Source organism: Dasypus novemcinctus, chromosome 4 (genome assembly GCF_030445035.2).
Source record: "Dasypus novemcinctus isolate mDasNov1 chromosome 4, mDasNov1.1.hap2, whole genome shotgun sequence".
Taxonomy (NCBI): Eukaryota; Metazoa; Chordata; class Mammalia; order Cingulata; family Dasypodidae; genus Dasypus; species Dasypus novemcinctus.
This window is the reverse complement of record NC_080676.1, coordinates 57,927,578-57,940,924: the sequence shown is the minus strand read 5'-3', so window position 1 is coordinate 57,940,924 and position 13,347 is coordinate 57,927,578. Positions and strand designations below refer to the sequence as shown.

The 13,347-nt window shown below is 42.6% G+C and overlaps 1 protein-coding gene across 4 annotated transcripts in view; it reads left to right on the top strand.

Annotated features, from left to right (window-relative positions):
* MCF2L2 (MCF.2 cell line derived transforming sequence-like 2) overlaps nt 1–13,347 on the top strand; it is a 330,371-nt gene that overhangs the window by 284,170 nt on the left and 32,854 nt on the right. For all 4 annotated transcript variants that reach the window (XM_071214651.1, XM_058295404.2, XM_004464613.4 and 1 more), the window contains 4 exons: nt 3,023–3,092; nt 7,240–7,332; nt 7,966–8,058; nt 11,752–11,823. In XM_071214651.1, coding sequence (XP_071070752.1) covers nt 3,023–3,092; nt 7,240–7,332; nt 7,966–8,058; nt 11,752–11,823 — 328 coding nt within the window. The remainder of the gene's footprint in view (nt 1–3,022; nt 3,093–7,239; nt 7,333–7,965; nt 8,059–11,751; nt 11,824–13,347) is intronic.

Here is a 13,347-nt window from a genome sequence, read left to right as displayed (position 1 = left end):
CTACATGGGTGAGGAGGCCCTGGGTTTGAACCCTAGACCTCCCATATGGTAGGCAGATTCTCTATCAGTTGAGCCAAATCTGCTTCCCATCTCAGTAATGGCTTCTAATAATTCAATCTTCTCCTTTGCCTGGGCTATCACTTCCAGTTTCTTTGTATGCTTGTAATCTTTTATTGAAACTTGGATATTTTAATACTTTTATGTGTTATTTCTAGAATTTAGACTGAGTCATCTATTCCTTAATTTTGTATCCAGTTAGTGTTATGACAGAGCTTTCCTTGAATGCCAGGAGCTAACAACAAAAAAAAGGGGAAGGGGTAAGAAAACACTTTTCCAGGTCTTTGCAGACTGACCTGTATGAATGTTTTCCTAGAGAGCTTATCCATACAATGAGTTTAGAGAATCGCTCCAAGACATAGCATAGCTGCCTCCTTGATCATTTCTTTGTCAGTGTCTTGTCTTCTGGCATGCACCTGTGTTCCTAGGAATTCCCCATTTAAATGGTTACCACAGTCCCCTCTTCCCAAGGAAACAGATTCCTCACAGTCCTGCACACTGCATAGTATGCCCTACAGCCAGAAATCCCTTGCTTCTGGCAGCCACTACTTGACTGCTCCACCACAGCATTCTTCAGAAGCACTCTGTGAGCCTCCTTGTATACACAGGTCAAGTGGTGGGACAGCAAAATTGCAACAAGTGTCTGGATTTGGTCTTTCAGGTTGCCACCAGAGAGACTGGGCCAGACAAATATGCTCCCGGGTTGCACAAGGGTTGCTCTGCTCCCTCCAGAACCAGGACGAAGGGCCTGCACTCGGGGTGCAGGAGGCTCTATGCCAAGCTGCTGAGGGATGAAGGAGGGGCCAGTCAGGTCACCATGAGGTCCGATTGCTTTTAAGTTGCCTTTTTCTTGATTTGGTGCTTGCCCTGTTTCTGCAAGCCTATAACTGTTTCCTGGAGCTTTGAGAGACATGTTTCTGCCAGTTCTTGCCAGTTATTCAAAGCTTCTGTCTGGGGACAAAGGCCTGAAGCTTCTCACTCCGCCATCTTCATGCTTAGACATTTTCAGGCTTACACAAGTGGTCCAGAGTCAATGGATTGGGTTAGGGTAGACTGAGGTGTTAGAAGGAAGGAGGAAGGGGCAGAAGACCTAATAATCCACCAATAAGAGAAACTGAGGCAACAGCCTGCTGACTAGCATCAGCTGCTGAGTCACACAGGCAAGGTGGGAAGGGGCAGCGCCCACACCCAACAGCTGCGTCGTCATCAGAAGGCAGGAAAGAGGGAGGGGGCACCAGCACCAGCACCACCCCCCACCCTCTTATGTTACCTCTCAGCTCACGGACTGTGACCAGAGGCCAATCACCACCGAACAACACTCACCACCAGACAACACGCTCTGCAGAGCTCGTGGACAGCAGCCAGAAGCCAGTCACCACTGGGCAGCAGCCTCTAACCCCCTAAGAGAATCAAATCACCCAATAAATTTTCCCTACTTTATCTCAAGTATGCAAATCAGTGCAGACCCTGGAGCCCCAACCCCATAAAACAGGGAACCCCAGGGCAGAACTCTCATGTTTCTCCCTTGAAAATGCCTGCCTTCATCCCTGAAGGTGTGTTTCTGTTCTCTTGCATTGCCCCCGAGTTAATTTGTGGCTTGTCCTTGAATTCTTTCTCACGACCAAGCCAAGAACATCGACACTGGTTCCAATAAGGGAAGGAGTGGGGAGGCTCCCCAGGATCTGTGAGGAGGAAGGGAATGTCAGCAAGAGAGCACATGCTAGATGGCCGGCCTTGACATCGTGTTCATTTGTGTGTACTTTTTTTTTTTTCAGTTTGATGATATTTTATTTTATTTTTATGTTTTATTTGGTTTCTTATTTTCCTTTATTTTTTTTAATTTTTTTTAATTTTTTTTTTAATGTTACAGTCAAAAAATATGAGGTCCCCATATACCCCCCATCCCCCTCACCCCACTCCTCCTGCCATAACAACAACCTCTTCCATCATCATGAGACATTCATTGCATTTGGTGAATACATCTCTGAGCACTGCTGCACCATATGGTCAGTGGTCCACACCATAGCCCACACTCTCCGACAGGCCACCCAGTGGGCCATGGGAGACATACAATGTCCAGTAACTGTCCCTGCAGCACCACCCAGGACAACTCTAACCCCTGATTTACTTATAGATTCAGCATTCATTGAGCACCTGTCTCTGCCATTGGGAATGCAAAAATGACCAAGATACATATCCACATAGGGTGTTAAGAAATGTTAACTTCTCAAACAAGTTGTCCTTTGAGCCCAGAGCTGCCTAAGTGTTGAGTTCTAGAGAATAGGAAGAGGAGGGGACTTTGGAAATCATCTTCCCACACTTTCATTTTTCAGATGAGGAAAATGCAGCTTATTTATTCACTCTGATGACCCCAATACTACACACCTAATTAATGGCAGGAAAAGACTGCTTGGTGAATTGAGCCAGAGCTGTTTTCTAACCCCATCTCCTGACTTATTCAGACATAAAACTGACATGAAAATCCCATTTCTGCTACTTTGTACCTATGTCTCCCTGGAGAAGTTATTCAGCCTCTTTGAGCCTTGGGTGTCACATTTATGCAACACTGTCTTGCCAGGTTGGGTGGAGGATTAAATGAGATATTTAATTTAATGTTTAGTGTGTACCTGGCACATAGTAAATTCACAGTGATCTTACTATAGCAGCAGCAGTTCTTATTAACATTATTATCATGTAGCAGGAAACGTTAGCATATCGGTTTGTTTATGATTAGTGCTTAGAATTAACAGAACAATTGTGGGTGGTTTCAGAGTAATCATAGTAATGCCACGAAACATTTTTTTTTTCTTCCAAGTCAGTGTTGAGGATGAATCAATAGCAATAAAGGCTGGACAACAGTATTTTTCTAGGCATCTCTTAAAACCTTACATGATTGTACTTTTTAAGAAAGTATTAACCCCATACATGTAAATATTGAAGTACCGTCATGCTTTTATTTCCCTAGGACTTTTCTAAAAGAATTAGAAAAATGCACTGAAAATCCTGAACTTCTGGCACGTTGCTTTCTCAAAAGAGTAAGTCTGTGCTCCCAGTAAGTCAAAATAACCACATGATTAAAGTCAGCCCTTCGTTTTCTGTGTAAGTGGCAAGGGCAAACAGAAAAACCTTGGTCTAAACATTTATATCTGCCTTTTGAATGTAAAGTAGGAGTCCTTCGCAAAACCTTTGCCCTCCCAACTTCACCTCACTTCATCGAGTGTGAGAATGAGCCCCGGTTGCCTGAGCTCACACTGAGGGGTGGTGGCAACTGCCAAGCCTGGCTTCCTGCCGAGTGCCTAGGAGAAGAAGGCTGGCTACAGAGCCCCCCAGGGCTGGGGGGCCACTCTGAGTGATTGAGCTGTTCTAGACCAAGAGCTAACCACTTTAGGCTCAAAGGCTTGTGCCAAAGTTGTGTTAACACTCTCAAGAAGAGCTGGTGCCAAACTAAAAATGCTATCAAAAAGTATCTTTTCTTCCTTTTTTTCCCACAGCCTAGGGGATAACTAGGAAATTTTAAGTCTACAGATTCTTTTATGCTTATCATCCAACATATGAGCTTCCTGTCCTGTGATTCCACACCTCCCACTACCTCCCTTTCCCCACTACCCCAGACTTCACAGCCCACCCTCCCCTTCACCCTGCTTCGGGCAGTAAAGAGGCTGCTCCAGCCAGTGGTGCTCCTGGAGCTGGCACAGAGAAATGTTTTGGCCAACACCATTCTCCCCCAAGTTCTTTCTTCACCATTAAGATGACTTCCAGATGATCCAGGTGCCCTCTATTTCCTTAAATCATTCCCCTTTTTTCTCTCACTCTCAACTGTCCCCTCTACTCATTCTTTTCCTTGATATTCTTTTTGTGAGTCCAAAACAACTGACCCAACAGCTTTAATATTTTCGAACAATTCAAATTATGACTGAGAAGTCTAAGAGCAATACTTGTGGTAAACTGAAAGCAAGAAAACAAAAATCCCCAGGTTTCAAGGAGTTTGACATACTGGAGAAACAGAGCTTTTCACTGGCTTCTAAGACCCTGGATGGCTGTATGTGCCCTTTCCATCGCAGTCTCATCATAGAGACTGGCTTTTCTTCCAGTGCCAGAATTCAAGACACAAAGAAACTATTTTGTATTCAATCTGATGAATTTCCATTTTGAGTTACTATTATAGCATTATTATTGCTTTGTACCATTTTGAGTGTACCAAACCATGAATATGAAGTCTAGTTTCAGCATTTAGAAATATTTTATGGCTGCTTATGCCATTATTATAAACAATGGCATAAGCATATTGTAAAGACTTATTAAAACAGTGACATTTGAAAAGGACCAAATTCCTGAAGAAAGAAATGGATTTTATTTTTAAAAATTGTTCAAATATGAAAAAGTGGAAAGGGAATTGCTAAATACACCTATTTTCTTGGAAGAACTCCATTCCTAAAGTTTTGCTGTTTTTTATAGTCTCCCATAGTGGGAGGAGCCTTAGAGATCATTAATCTGGACTTTAAACCCTGGGTATCATCCTATGTGATTTATGATGTGGGAGACAAATTGAGGTTATAAATTCTTATCAAGCACAAATATATTATCCTGAGATAAATGGAATAATTAAAAACCGCAAACACCTACCTGAGAAGCCCTTGGAGGGGGCTGACCGCTGCTGCACAGGCTACTTGTTAGTCAGTGAGAGTCATTCATCACCCTTAGTACAGCAGTTTACACCTTCTCAGTAATGTTTGCTGAATTCCACTAATCGTGGAAATGAATTGAGATATTCTTCATACCGTGTATTTTAATCAGATTTTACAGACTGTAGCATCCAGGTAGATTTTGTCCCAGAGACCAAGTGCTATGTAGAATAATATTTATTTGTCAGAGTTATATTTACTCTGAGATATAACACGGTACAGTGGAAAGAGCACTGAGATGGGACTCAGCTATAATCCCTCATCCATGTTCAGCCACTTGCAATATACATTACCTCAAGTAAGTCCTGTGAGTCCAAAACAACTGACCCAACTTCAATATTGAAGTCACTTCAACCCCTGCAATCTCACTTTCCTCATCCATACAATAGCCTAAATAATACCAAAATGGAAAGTTGTTGCAAGTGTTAAATAAAATAACATATGCAGAAGACTTCTACAGAATAAAATGTACTTTGACAATAGCTACCTTTTGTTCGATACTTCGCAAAAATCGGGTATTACAGGGTTTGTATACATCATCTCGTTTAACTCTCAAAACAATCTTAGGAATTGACTGCTGTTAAAAGCCCACTTAACCTAGGAGGAAACTGGAGTCTAGAAAGGTTAAGTAACTGACCTCAGACCACATAGTTTGTAATTGGTAAAGCCAGGAACTGAACTTGGATTATTTGCCATCAGAGATCGCAGTCTTAATCTGTAAGTGGCTATGTTTTCCTGTGTGAGTAAGAGTTTTTGGTAGTGATATTATTTATTCTTTCATTTTTTAAGGAAATGAGAGAATAGGGCACCTCTATATGGTGCTGACTTGGTCACACACTTTCTCCTAGGATTTTAGACAGCCCATAAAAGAGGAGCAAATTTAGGTCAATTGTATTTTGGTACCTGAAGGCCTGCCATGTTCTGTGTTGTGTAAAGGGCAGAGGCAGACTCAGGACCAAGGGGTGAAGGTTGCTGGAAGGCAGATTTCAGCTCATTGTCCACCAGTAGAGCCAGGTCCCTCTCTGCTACTAGGAAAGCTTGGAGAAAGGTAATTGATTATTGAGGATTTTGCACCAAGTGGGAGGCTGGATCGCCAAAGTTTTCAGCTTCTGAGAATCTTCTGGTGGGTGAGTGTTAAAAGCAGTGAAATCTAGAATTCTTTTAGAAGCTAATAGCCAATATCTTTGATCTCTGGCCGACCAAGTGTAGGTGAGATGCCTTAATTGATTTGTAGTGTTTTATAAGCCTGCCTGCCCGGCAGTGTGGCAGGAGTTCCCCTGTCTGGGCTGCTTTGTCATGGGTGCCCTTGAGTTTGGCAATGTGCCTAGCACAGCGCTTGGCACTTCAAATGCACTCAATAGTTATTCTTGAGTGAATGAAGGAATGTATTATTGTTGAGCTCTGAATTATTATTGTAGTCACTTAACCAGTCCAAATATCACTCAAAGGCCATCTCTCTTTGTGTATGTGTATGTTTGTGCAGTTTTTTCCAGGAGGGAGAACAAAAAAGTACAGGGTTGCTGTAGTATTGATGCTGAAATTACCACCTATGATCTTTCGGGAGAGGAGAAGAGCTACCAAAATGGAAAGCAGTTACTGCAGCAGTATGTTTGGAAGGAGAATAGACATAGGTGAAGCTGCCTATGCCACCAGGAAAGAAAGCAAGAGTTTGCCTGAGCAGGATAGGGACACTGAACTCTACAAGGAGTGACCTTGTGGGCTTCTCTGCCAAAGTAAAGTAGGCTGTGCTTAGTCCAGTTGCTGTGGACCAAGTTTCCCTGAGGAGTGATGGAAGTTGGCAAGCTGACTTCATAGTTGTGGCGTGCCCCTGCTCTCTAGGATATTGGTAGATGTGTGCCTAGCTCTCGAGATCTTTGAGACAAAGAGAATACAGGTCACAAAGCACTTTGAATTCCTCTTGGTCTTCAGCTCTGAAATAATCCTATAACTTTTCCTATTTTGAAGGTCTTGTGTTACGGGTTGAAGGTGGCATTTGAGACAGAACTTGCTCCTTTGGGTGTTGCCTAAATGACTTAGGCCTGTGTTTGCCCAGACTGCCACATTTTCCTGCTGGAGTGTTTCCTTCAAGCTGTTTCTTAGGTTTCTTTTTAGAATTGGCATTTTGAGTTTAGAGTTGGTGTCTATGATGACCACAATAATGAGAGAGTAGAGAGGGAGAATCAAGGGGCCATCAGCCATCAGTTTTTTCTTCCTGTCAGTTCTATCACTTTCTGGCGAACTTCTTTGGGGGAGTGTTGATGTCCTGGATGAAAAGCAGGGGAAGGAAGGATCTTATTTGTGTTTAGTGCTATGGGGATTTATAACCAGCAGCTCACTTGCCCATCATGCACACACCCCAACCCAAGGTTGTCTATGTGCATTCCTGGTTCCTCATACCTTGGAAATACTCGGGTTTGTTGAATGAAAGAATAAACTGTATTATCCTGTATACTTACTGAAAACTGCTACTTGTAATTTGTTCTCATTTTCTCCCACCCAGAAAGAAGATCTTCAAATATATTTTAAATACCATAAGAATCTGCCCCGAGCAAGGGCAATCTGGCAAGAATGTCAAGACTGCGCTTACTTTGGGGTAATGTCAATAATACAAAGTCTCCTACAAATTGTTCTCCCCGGAAAATGCTTGTATGCATCAAATTTTTAAGGAAATAAAAATTATGAACCAGTCAGAGGAATTGGGGCTAGGGATTTATATTTATTAAAAGCCTCTTATATTTGGAAATTACACATTGTAGTTTCAATGCTGCCTTGGGTCCCTATGGACAAGCTTATGAGGAGCAACTGTAGCCTGCTGAGAAAGTCAAGATCCTCTTCCAGGAGAGTTTTTGAAAATGGAGCTTTGGGGCTCCCTGGAATGACGACAACAAACCTCCAGGCTCAAAATTACCTGCACAGATCCACCCCCACCCCCACCTTGAAGATGGGCTGCCTCCTTTTCAGAAGGATCTGAAATGCCTCCACTGTCTTCTACTGGACACACATTCTAAAAGTAATAAGTGGCCCTGCTTCTTTCTCTCTTTTTACGTACTACTCCTGAGGGACTGAACAACTCATTATCAATATGATCATTATGAAAGTGTTCAACAGAGCTACCCGTTTTGTTCATGAAGAACCCATTTCCTTTCTGGTATTTAAATGCTGCCACTTTAGTGCTCTGCGTGTGTTGTTTGTTTTGTTTTATGACTTTTCTCTTTGGCTTTCAAAGGTATGCCAGCGCCAACTGGATCACAGTCTCCCCCTTTTTAAGTATCTTAGAAGACCAAGCCAGAGACTTATAAAATACCAGATGCTGTTGAAGGTAAAGTCAGTAAAACAATGCTTTTCTGCATTGGAAAATCAGATGCCTTGGCTATTGTGTTCATTTCCTTAGGCATGTAGGGTTGTGACTTGGACTTCCAAGGATGGCAATATGTCCATTCCTTAGGATTTCTCTTCCCTCCAAGTCTAAGGGAGCCTTCCTTGGTGAGGAGTAAGACCCAAAATATCATAGAATTGGATGGAACCTTGGAGCCTGACTAGTCTAAACCCAACCCAGGGCAGGAATCTCTAAAGAGCATGGCTTAGGGAAGGAGGAGCTCCTGGCAGCAACAGGATTGGGGACAGCCACACTGCTGGCAGCTGAGAAGGTGGGGAAGGTGGCCAGAGCATCCCCAGACCATCTGACCCAGTCTCTGCTCTCAGAGATGTAAGATATCATCTGCCCCATTTTATAGATGAGGCAATAGAGCTTTGGAGAAGAGATGTTATTTCTCCCAAAGTCACTATCTTATGTGTATTAAAATAATGGAAGGGAGACAGCAAAATTGGAGTCTTCTCTCCTTTTACAAGGTTCACTTCCATCCATGGACTTATGGTCTTTCCCCCAAGAACAGCATAACTGAATGAGGTTTGCTCTCTCTGAACCCCTAAGTGGTTCTCTCTTTCTCTGATCTTTATTCTCCTTACTGGTGAGTCACGGACAACGGCACATTTGCAGAACAGCTGTCCCAGACGCCCTAAACAGGTCAAGAATCTATCAAAGTTGGTTTCCCACATGTGAACCTGAGGGAAAGTTTTGGAGCCATCCCTATAAGTTATATTTTATATGTCATTAAAATATATGCCATTTTAAGTGGTTCTTGACCAATGGCTATGATTACTTAATGATTAAAAAAAATAATAATAAGCACCTACAGTTTACCGGGTACCTTCCCACATACACTTTTTAAAATTTAATCCCTACCATCAGACCTGCCATTAAGGCTCTGAAGTATGAAGAAACTGAGGCTCAGGGAGGGTAAGTGCCCAACATTCTGCCCTCAGAGTTAGCCCTTTCAGTTTTCCATCAGCAGTTTGTGCGAGCCTTAGATCTACTTGCTCGGCTGCTTACCAGTTGTGGGATTACTTGATCTCTTAGGTCTCAGTTTTCTCATGTATAAAGTGGAGATAGAACCTCCTTCCTGGGGTTGCTGGGAGGAGCAAGTGAGTAATGCAGTAGAGTGCTTGGTACAGGGCAGGCCTCCAGGAAGCTTTTTGTGACTCCTTGATATTATATTATAATATAACACTGGAAGCGTTGTTGATCTACTACTTCCCTCTGTGAGGAGCATTCATGAGCATGTTCAGTGCAGTGTTCATTTAGGGCCACATAGTCCTCCAACCTTCCTGTCTTTACTGACATTTGAACTTTGGACCCAGGGAGGAGGGAGAAGAACAGAAGTGGTGGTCTTTACCCTCGGCCTTGGCTACAGTGGGTTCTGCCAGGCTGAGTTTTCCCATAGAGCCGATGTTTACACCATAGCAAGGTTCTGTACCATACAAGAGAGCTAGAGAACGCAGTTTCTAAGGGAGGCAGATGTGGCTCAACAGATAGAGCATCCGCCTACCATATAGGAGGTCCAAGGGTTCAATACCCAGGGCCTCCTGGCTTGTGTGGTGAGCTGGCCCACGTGCAGTGCTGATGTGCGCAAGGAGTACTGGCCCATGCAGGGATGACCCCACGTAAGGGTGCTCCCTGTGCAAGGAGTGGCCCCTGCGCAAGGAGAGCTGCCCCGCACAAAACCGCAGCCCACACAGGAGTGGTGCCACACACAGAGAGAGCTGACGCAGAAAGATGATGCAACAAAAAAGACACAGATCCTCAGTGCTGCCTGATGAGAATACAAGCAGACACAGAAGAACATACAGTGAATGGACACAGCAGACAATGGGGGGAGGGCAATAAATAAATAAATAAAAATGCAGACTCGGGAGTTGGCTAGCCTGGGTGCAGATTTGAGCTCCAGCACTTCCAGGATGTGTGAACTTAGGCAAGTTGCTTAACCTTACTCTGCCTCAAATTCCTCACCCTTGAAAATGAGGATAATAATAGTACCTTCCTGGTAGGCCTGTTGGGAGCATTCCATGAGATAATGCATGTTACAAGTGCTTAGAGAAGAGTGCTGTGATTTTTCTTAGCTTCATTTCTCTGAGGAAACCAGGTAGAAGCACCATAAAATATCCCTTAACAATCTGGGCAAGAAGTGTGGGAGGCTACTCAAGGCAGACCAGTTTTTCCCAGAGCTAAACTTGTGTACACCTGGAAAAGCAAGTCAAATGTTTGGCATTCCTGTGGAGAAAGGAATAGCTTTGTAGTGTTACCTGCCCTGAGGAATGCTGCTTATTCTGCCTGTCCTACAAAAATTGGTTGAAAGAGCTTGGCATTGTGTCAATTGCCTCATTGTTTAGAAAGGATCATAGGTTCCTGGTGTGGGGAAACCTTTTCTAACTATAAAAGAAAAGGATAATAATGGTATATCATGCCATTTTAAAGAGGACACATGACAAATTGGGAAACATATTAGCAATAAATATGACAGAGGGTCAGTTTGCTTAATACCTAATGAGCTCTTTGAAATTGGTAATAAGATGAACAAAGGACATAGGCAGTTTAGGAAAAACTTTTAATAGCAAACTCGTTTGAAGTTCTACCTTACTAATTATCTGAGATATTCAAATTAAAACAACAATGAAATCTGTTCTAGTCTGCTAGGCTGCCGAAATGCAATATGCCAGAAATGGGTTGCCTTTTACTACGGGAATTTATTAGCTTACAAGTTTACAGATCTGAGGCCATAAAAACGTCCAGATCAAGGCATCATCAGGTGATCCATTCCCCACAAAGACCAGATGCTGGCCATCCTGGACTCCTCTGTCAATGGCAGGACACATGGCGGCATCCACTGGCCTCTCCCTTCTCTTCCAAGTTTCATTGCTTTCAGCTTCCAGTGTCAGGGGCTTTCTCTCTCTCTCCATATTCATCCCACTTATAAAAGAACCCCCCTGGGCCATGCTCAAAATGAAGTATCCTAATCAAAAGATCCCACCTACAATAGGTTTCTACCCACAGGAATGGATTAACTTTAAGAACATAATTTTCTGGGTCCATCCAGCTTCAAATCATCACAGTATTGAATTGTTTGTTTTTAATTTGCAAGACTTTTTGGTTAAATGATAATACCCCATGTAAGCAAGGGGCTCTTGAAACAGGTTTTCATGCAGAGCTGGCAGAAACACAACCCTTCTCTAAAGAATTTTTAAAAATGCATTAAAACTTCCAGGAATTTATCCTTAGGAAAAAGCACAAAAGATGATATTGATGATAGTAAAAAATTATAGACAACCTAAATGTTCAACAATAGGGGAGACTAATTTAATTATGGTTTATCTATTGAATGCAACACTCTGCCATAATTAAAAACAATAGTTTAGAAAAAAATATAATGTCATGGAAAACGTTCCTGATATATTGTTGCATGATAAAAAGCAGGCTACAAGATAATGTGTACAATATGATTTTATGCATGTGGAAAAAACAGGGTGCTGTATATGTTGCTAACTTTTTCCCTCTTGTGAGAAACGGACACATGTATCCACATCCTTAGTCAGTTTAGCTGACTGAAGATTGTTTGCACAGTAGATTTAATTGGCATTATACTTCTTGATTTTCAATGCGGCTTCTATGTTAATGCAGAGTCTGCTGAATTTTGAATCTCCTGAGGATTTGGAGATAGACCCAGGTGAACTAGAAGGAGGTTCAGTCAAGGTACTCTCTACCTTTCGTTTTGTTTTTTTAGGAGGTACCAGGGGTTGAACCCAGGACCTCATACATGGGAAGCAGGTGCTCAACCACTGAGCTACACCTGCTTCCCAAGGTACTCTATATCTAATATTAATGTTTATATATAACTAACTGTTAATGCTATTTGCCTCTGGCTTGGGTTGTTTACAGCAGTTTTATTTTCCTTGTTTATAAACTTCATTGTCTACATTTTCTAAAGTAAGTATGTATCCTATAACTCACATTCAGGAAAAAACATTTTCCCTGTTCCCTTCCAAATGTGTGTCCATGTTTGAGCGAGTGAGAGAGAGAGAGAAAAAGAGGGAGAGAGAGAGGGAGGGAGAGAGGTCACCAAGGTTCCTTTGGAGGAAATATTGGAGGAAATAGTGGTCATATTAACATAAACCACCAGGTTAGGCAGAAGTTTGTGGCTTAGCTGCAGGGTTCCTTTTGAATTTCTGGTTTTAACAAGAAAAACTTGAGGCATGTACAGCTCTCAAGAGGCAGTCGTTTGCATGCCGCCCCCCACTCCCCCCCTCTGTGTGGTGGGGATTGCTTGAAATTAGAAAAAGCTCAAAGCACAGATAATAATTCTTTTATGGTATGGAGCAAGGGGAGCTAGCCCCAGTTAAAGGAGTTTAATTATTAGTTTGAGGCCAGCATAACACAATGTAAAACTAGCCGCCACCGGTAATGCGTGTGTGGGAGGAGGAAGGGGGAAAGAGCCATTACGACTCTAAAAGGAAACGGAGCGAGTTTTAAGTATTGGGTGAGAAGGATGATGGCGGGTATAAAGACTGTTAATCCTTTATAGTTGACGTTAAAATGAACTCAGATGAGAGTCTCTTGTCTTCCACCAGAGCTAAAGCGTATTTAATACGAGTGAGAGGGCAAAAGACCATGGCACAGTGTTCAGTGGGGCAGCATGGTCTGTTCTATTCATCTGCCCTGTCACTCATACGTCTGATCCAGAGATGCTAATACCCAATGCTTCAGCAGAGACGAAGAAAATATACTGTCTCAGGACTACATTGTGCTGTAGAGGAGAGGAAGAAGTGGGGCTATTTGGAGAGAAAACAGTGTTTTTTGTTGTCAAGTTGATGTGTTAAAACACAGAGAAGAAATCACAATCTTTTTTTGTTTGCATTTGCCGGGTAACAGATAAATATGTCATGTAGATAGCAGGGAAATAAAATACTGAAACAGCAAGCAAAAGCCTTTTCAAGCTGCAACAACCATCCCTATGACATCCTAAGTGTCAGTGTCGTAGTAATGAGACCTGGTCTCTTTAATGAAGATGTTACTTTTCTGCTTAATGCTGAGTCTTTATATCTGGGAGGCACAGACCATGCTGGCTTTTCTTTCTGGCATCTTTAACACTGGTAGAATGTGAGGAGGGCTAGGGAAGCAGAGGAGGATGGAGGGCAGAGCTGGGGGTATTCACTGTGGCAGATGGATCCATTATGGCTTTCAAGGGAAATTGTTAGAAAACCCCCCATTCTTCACCTC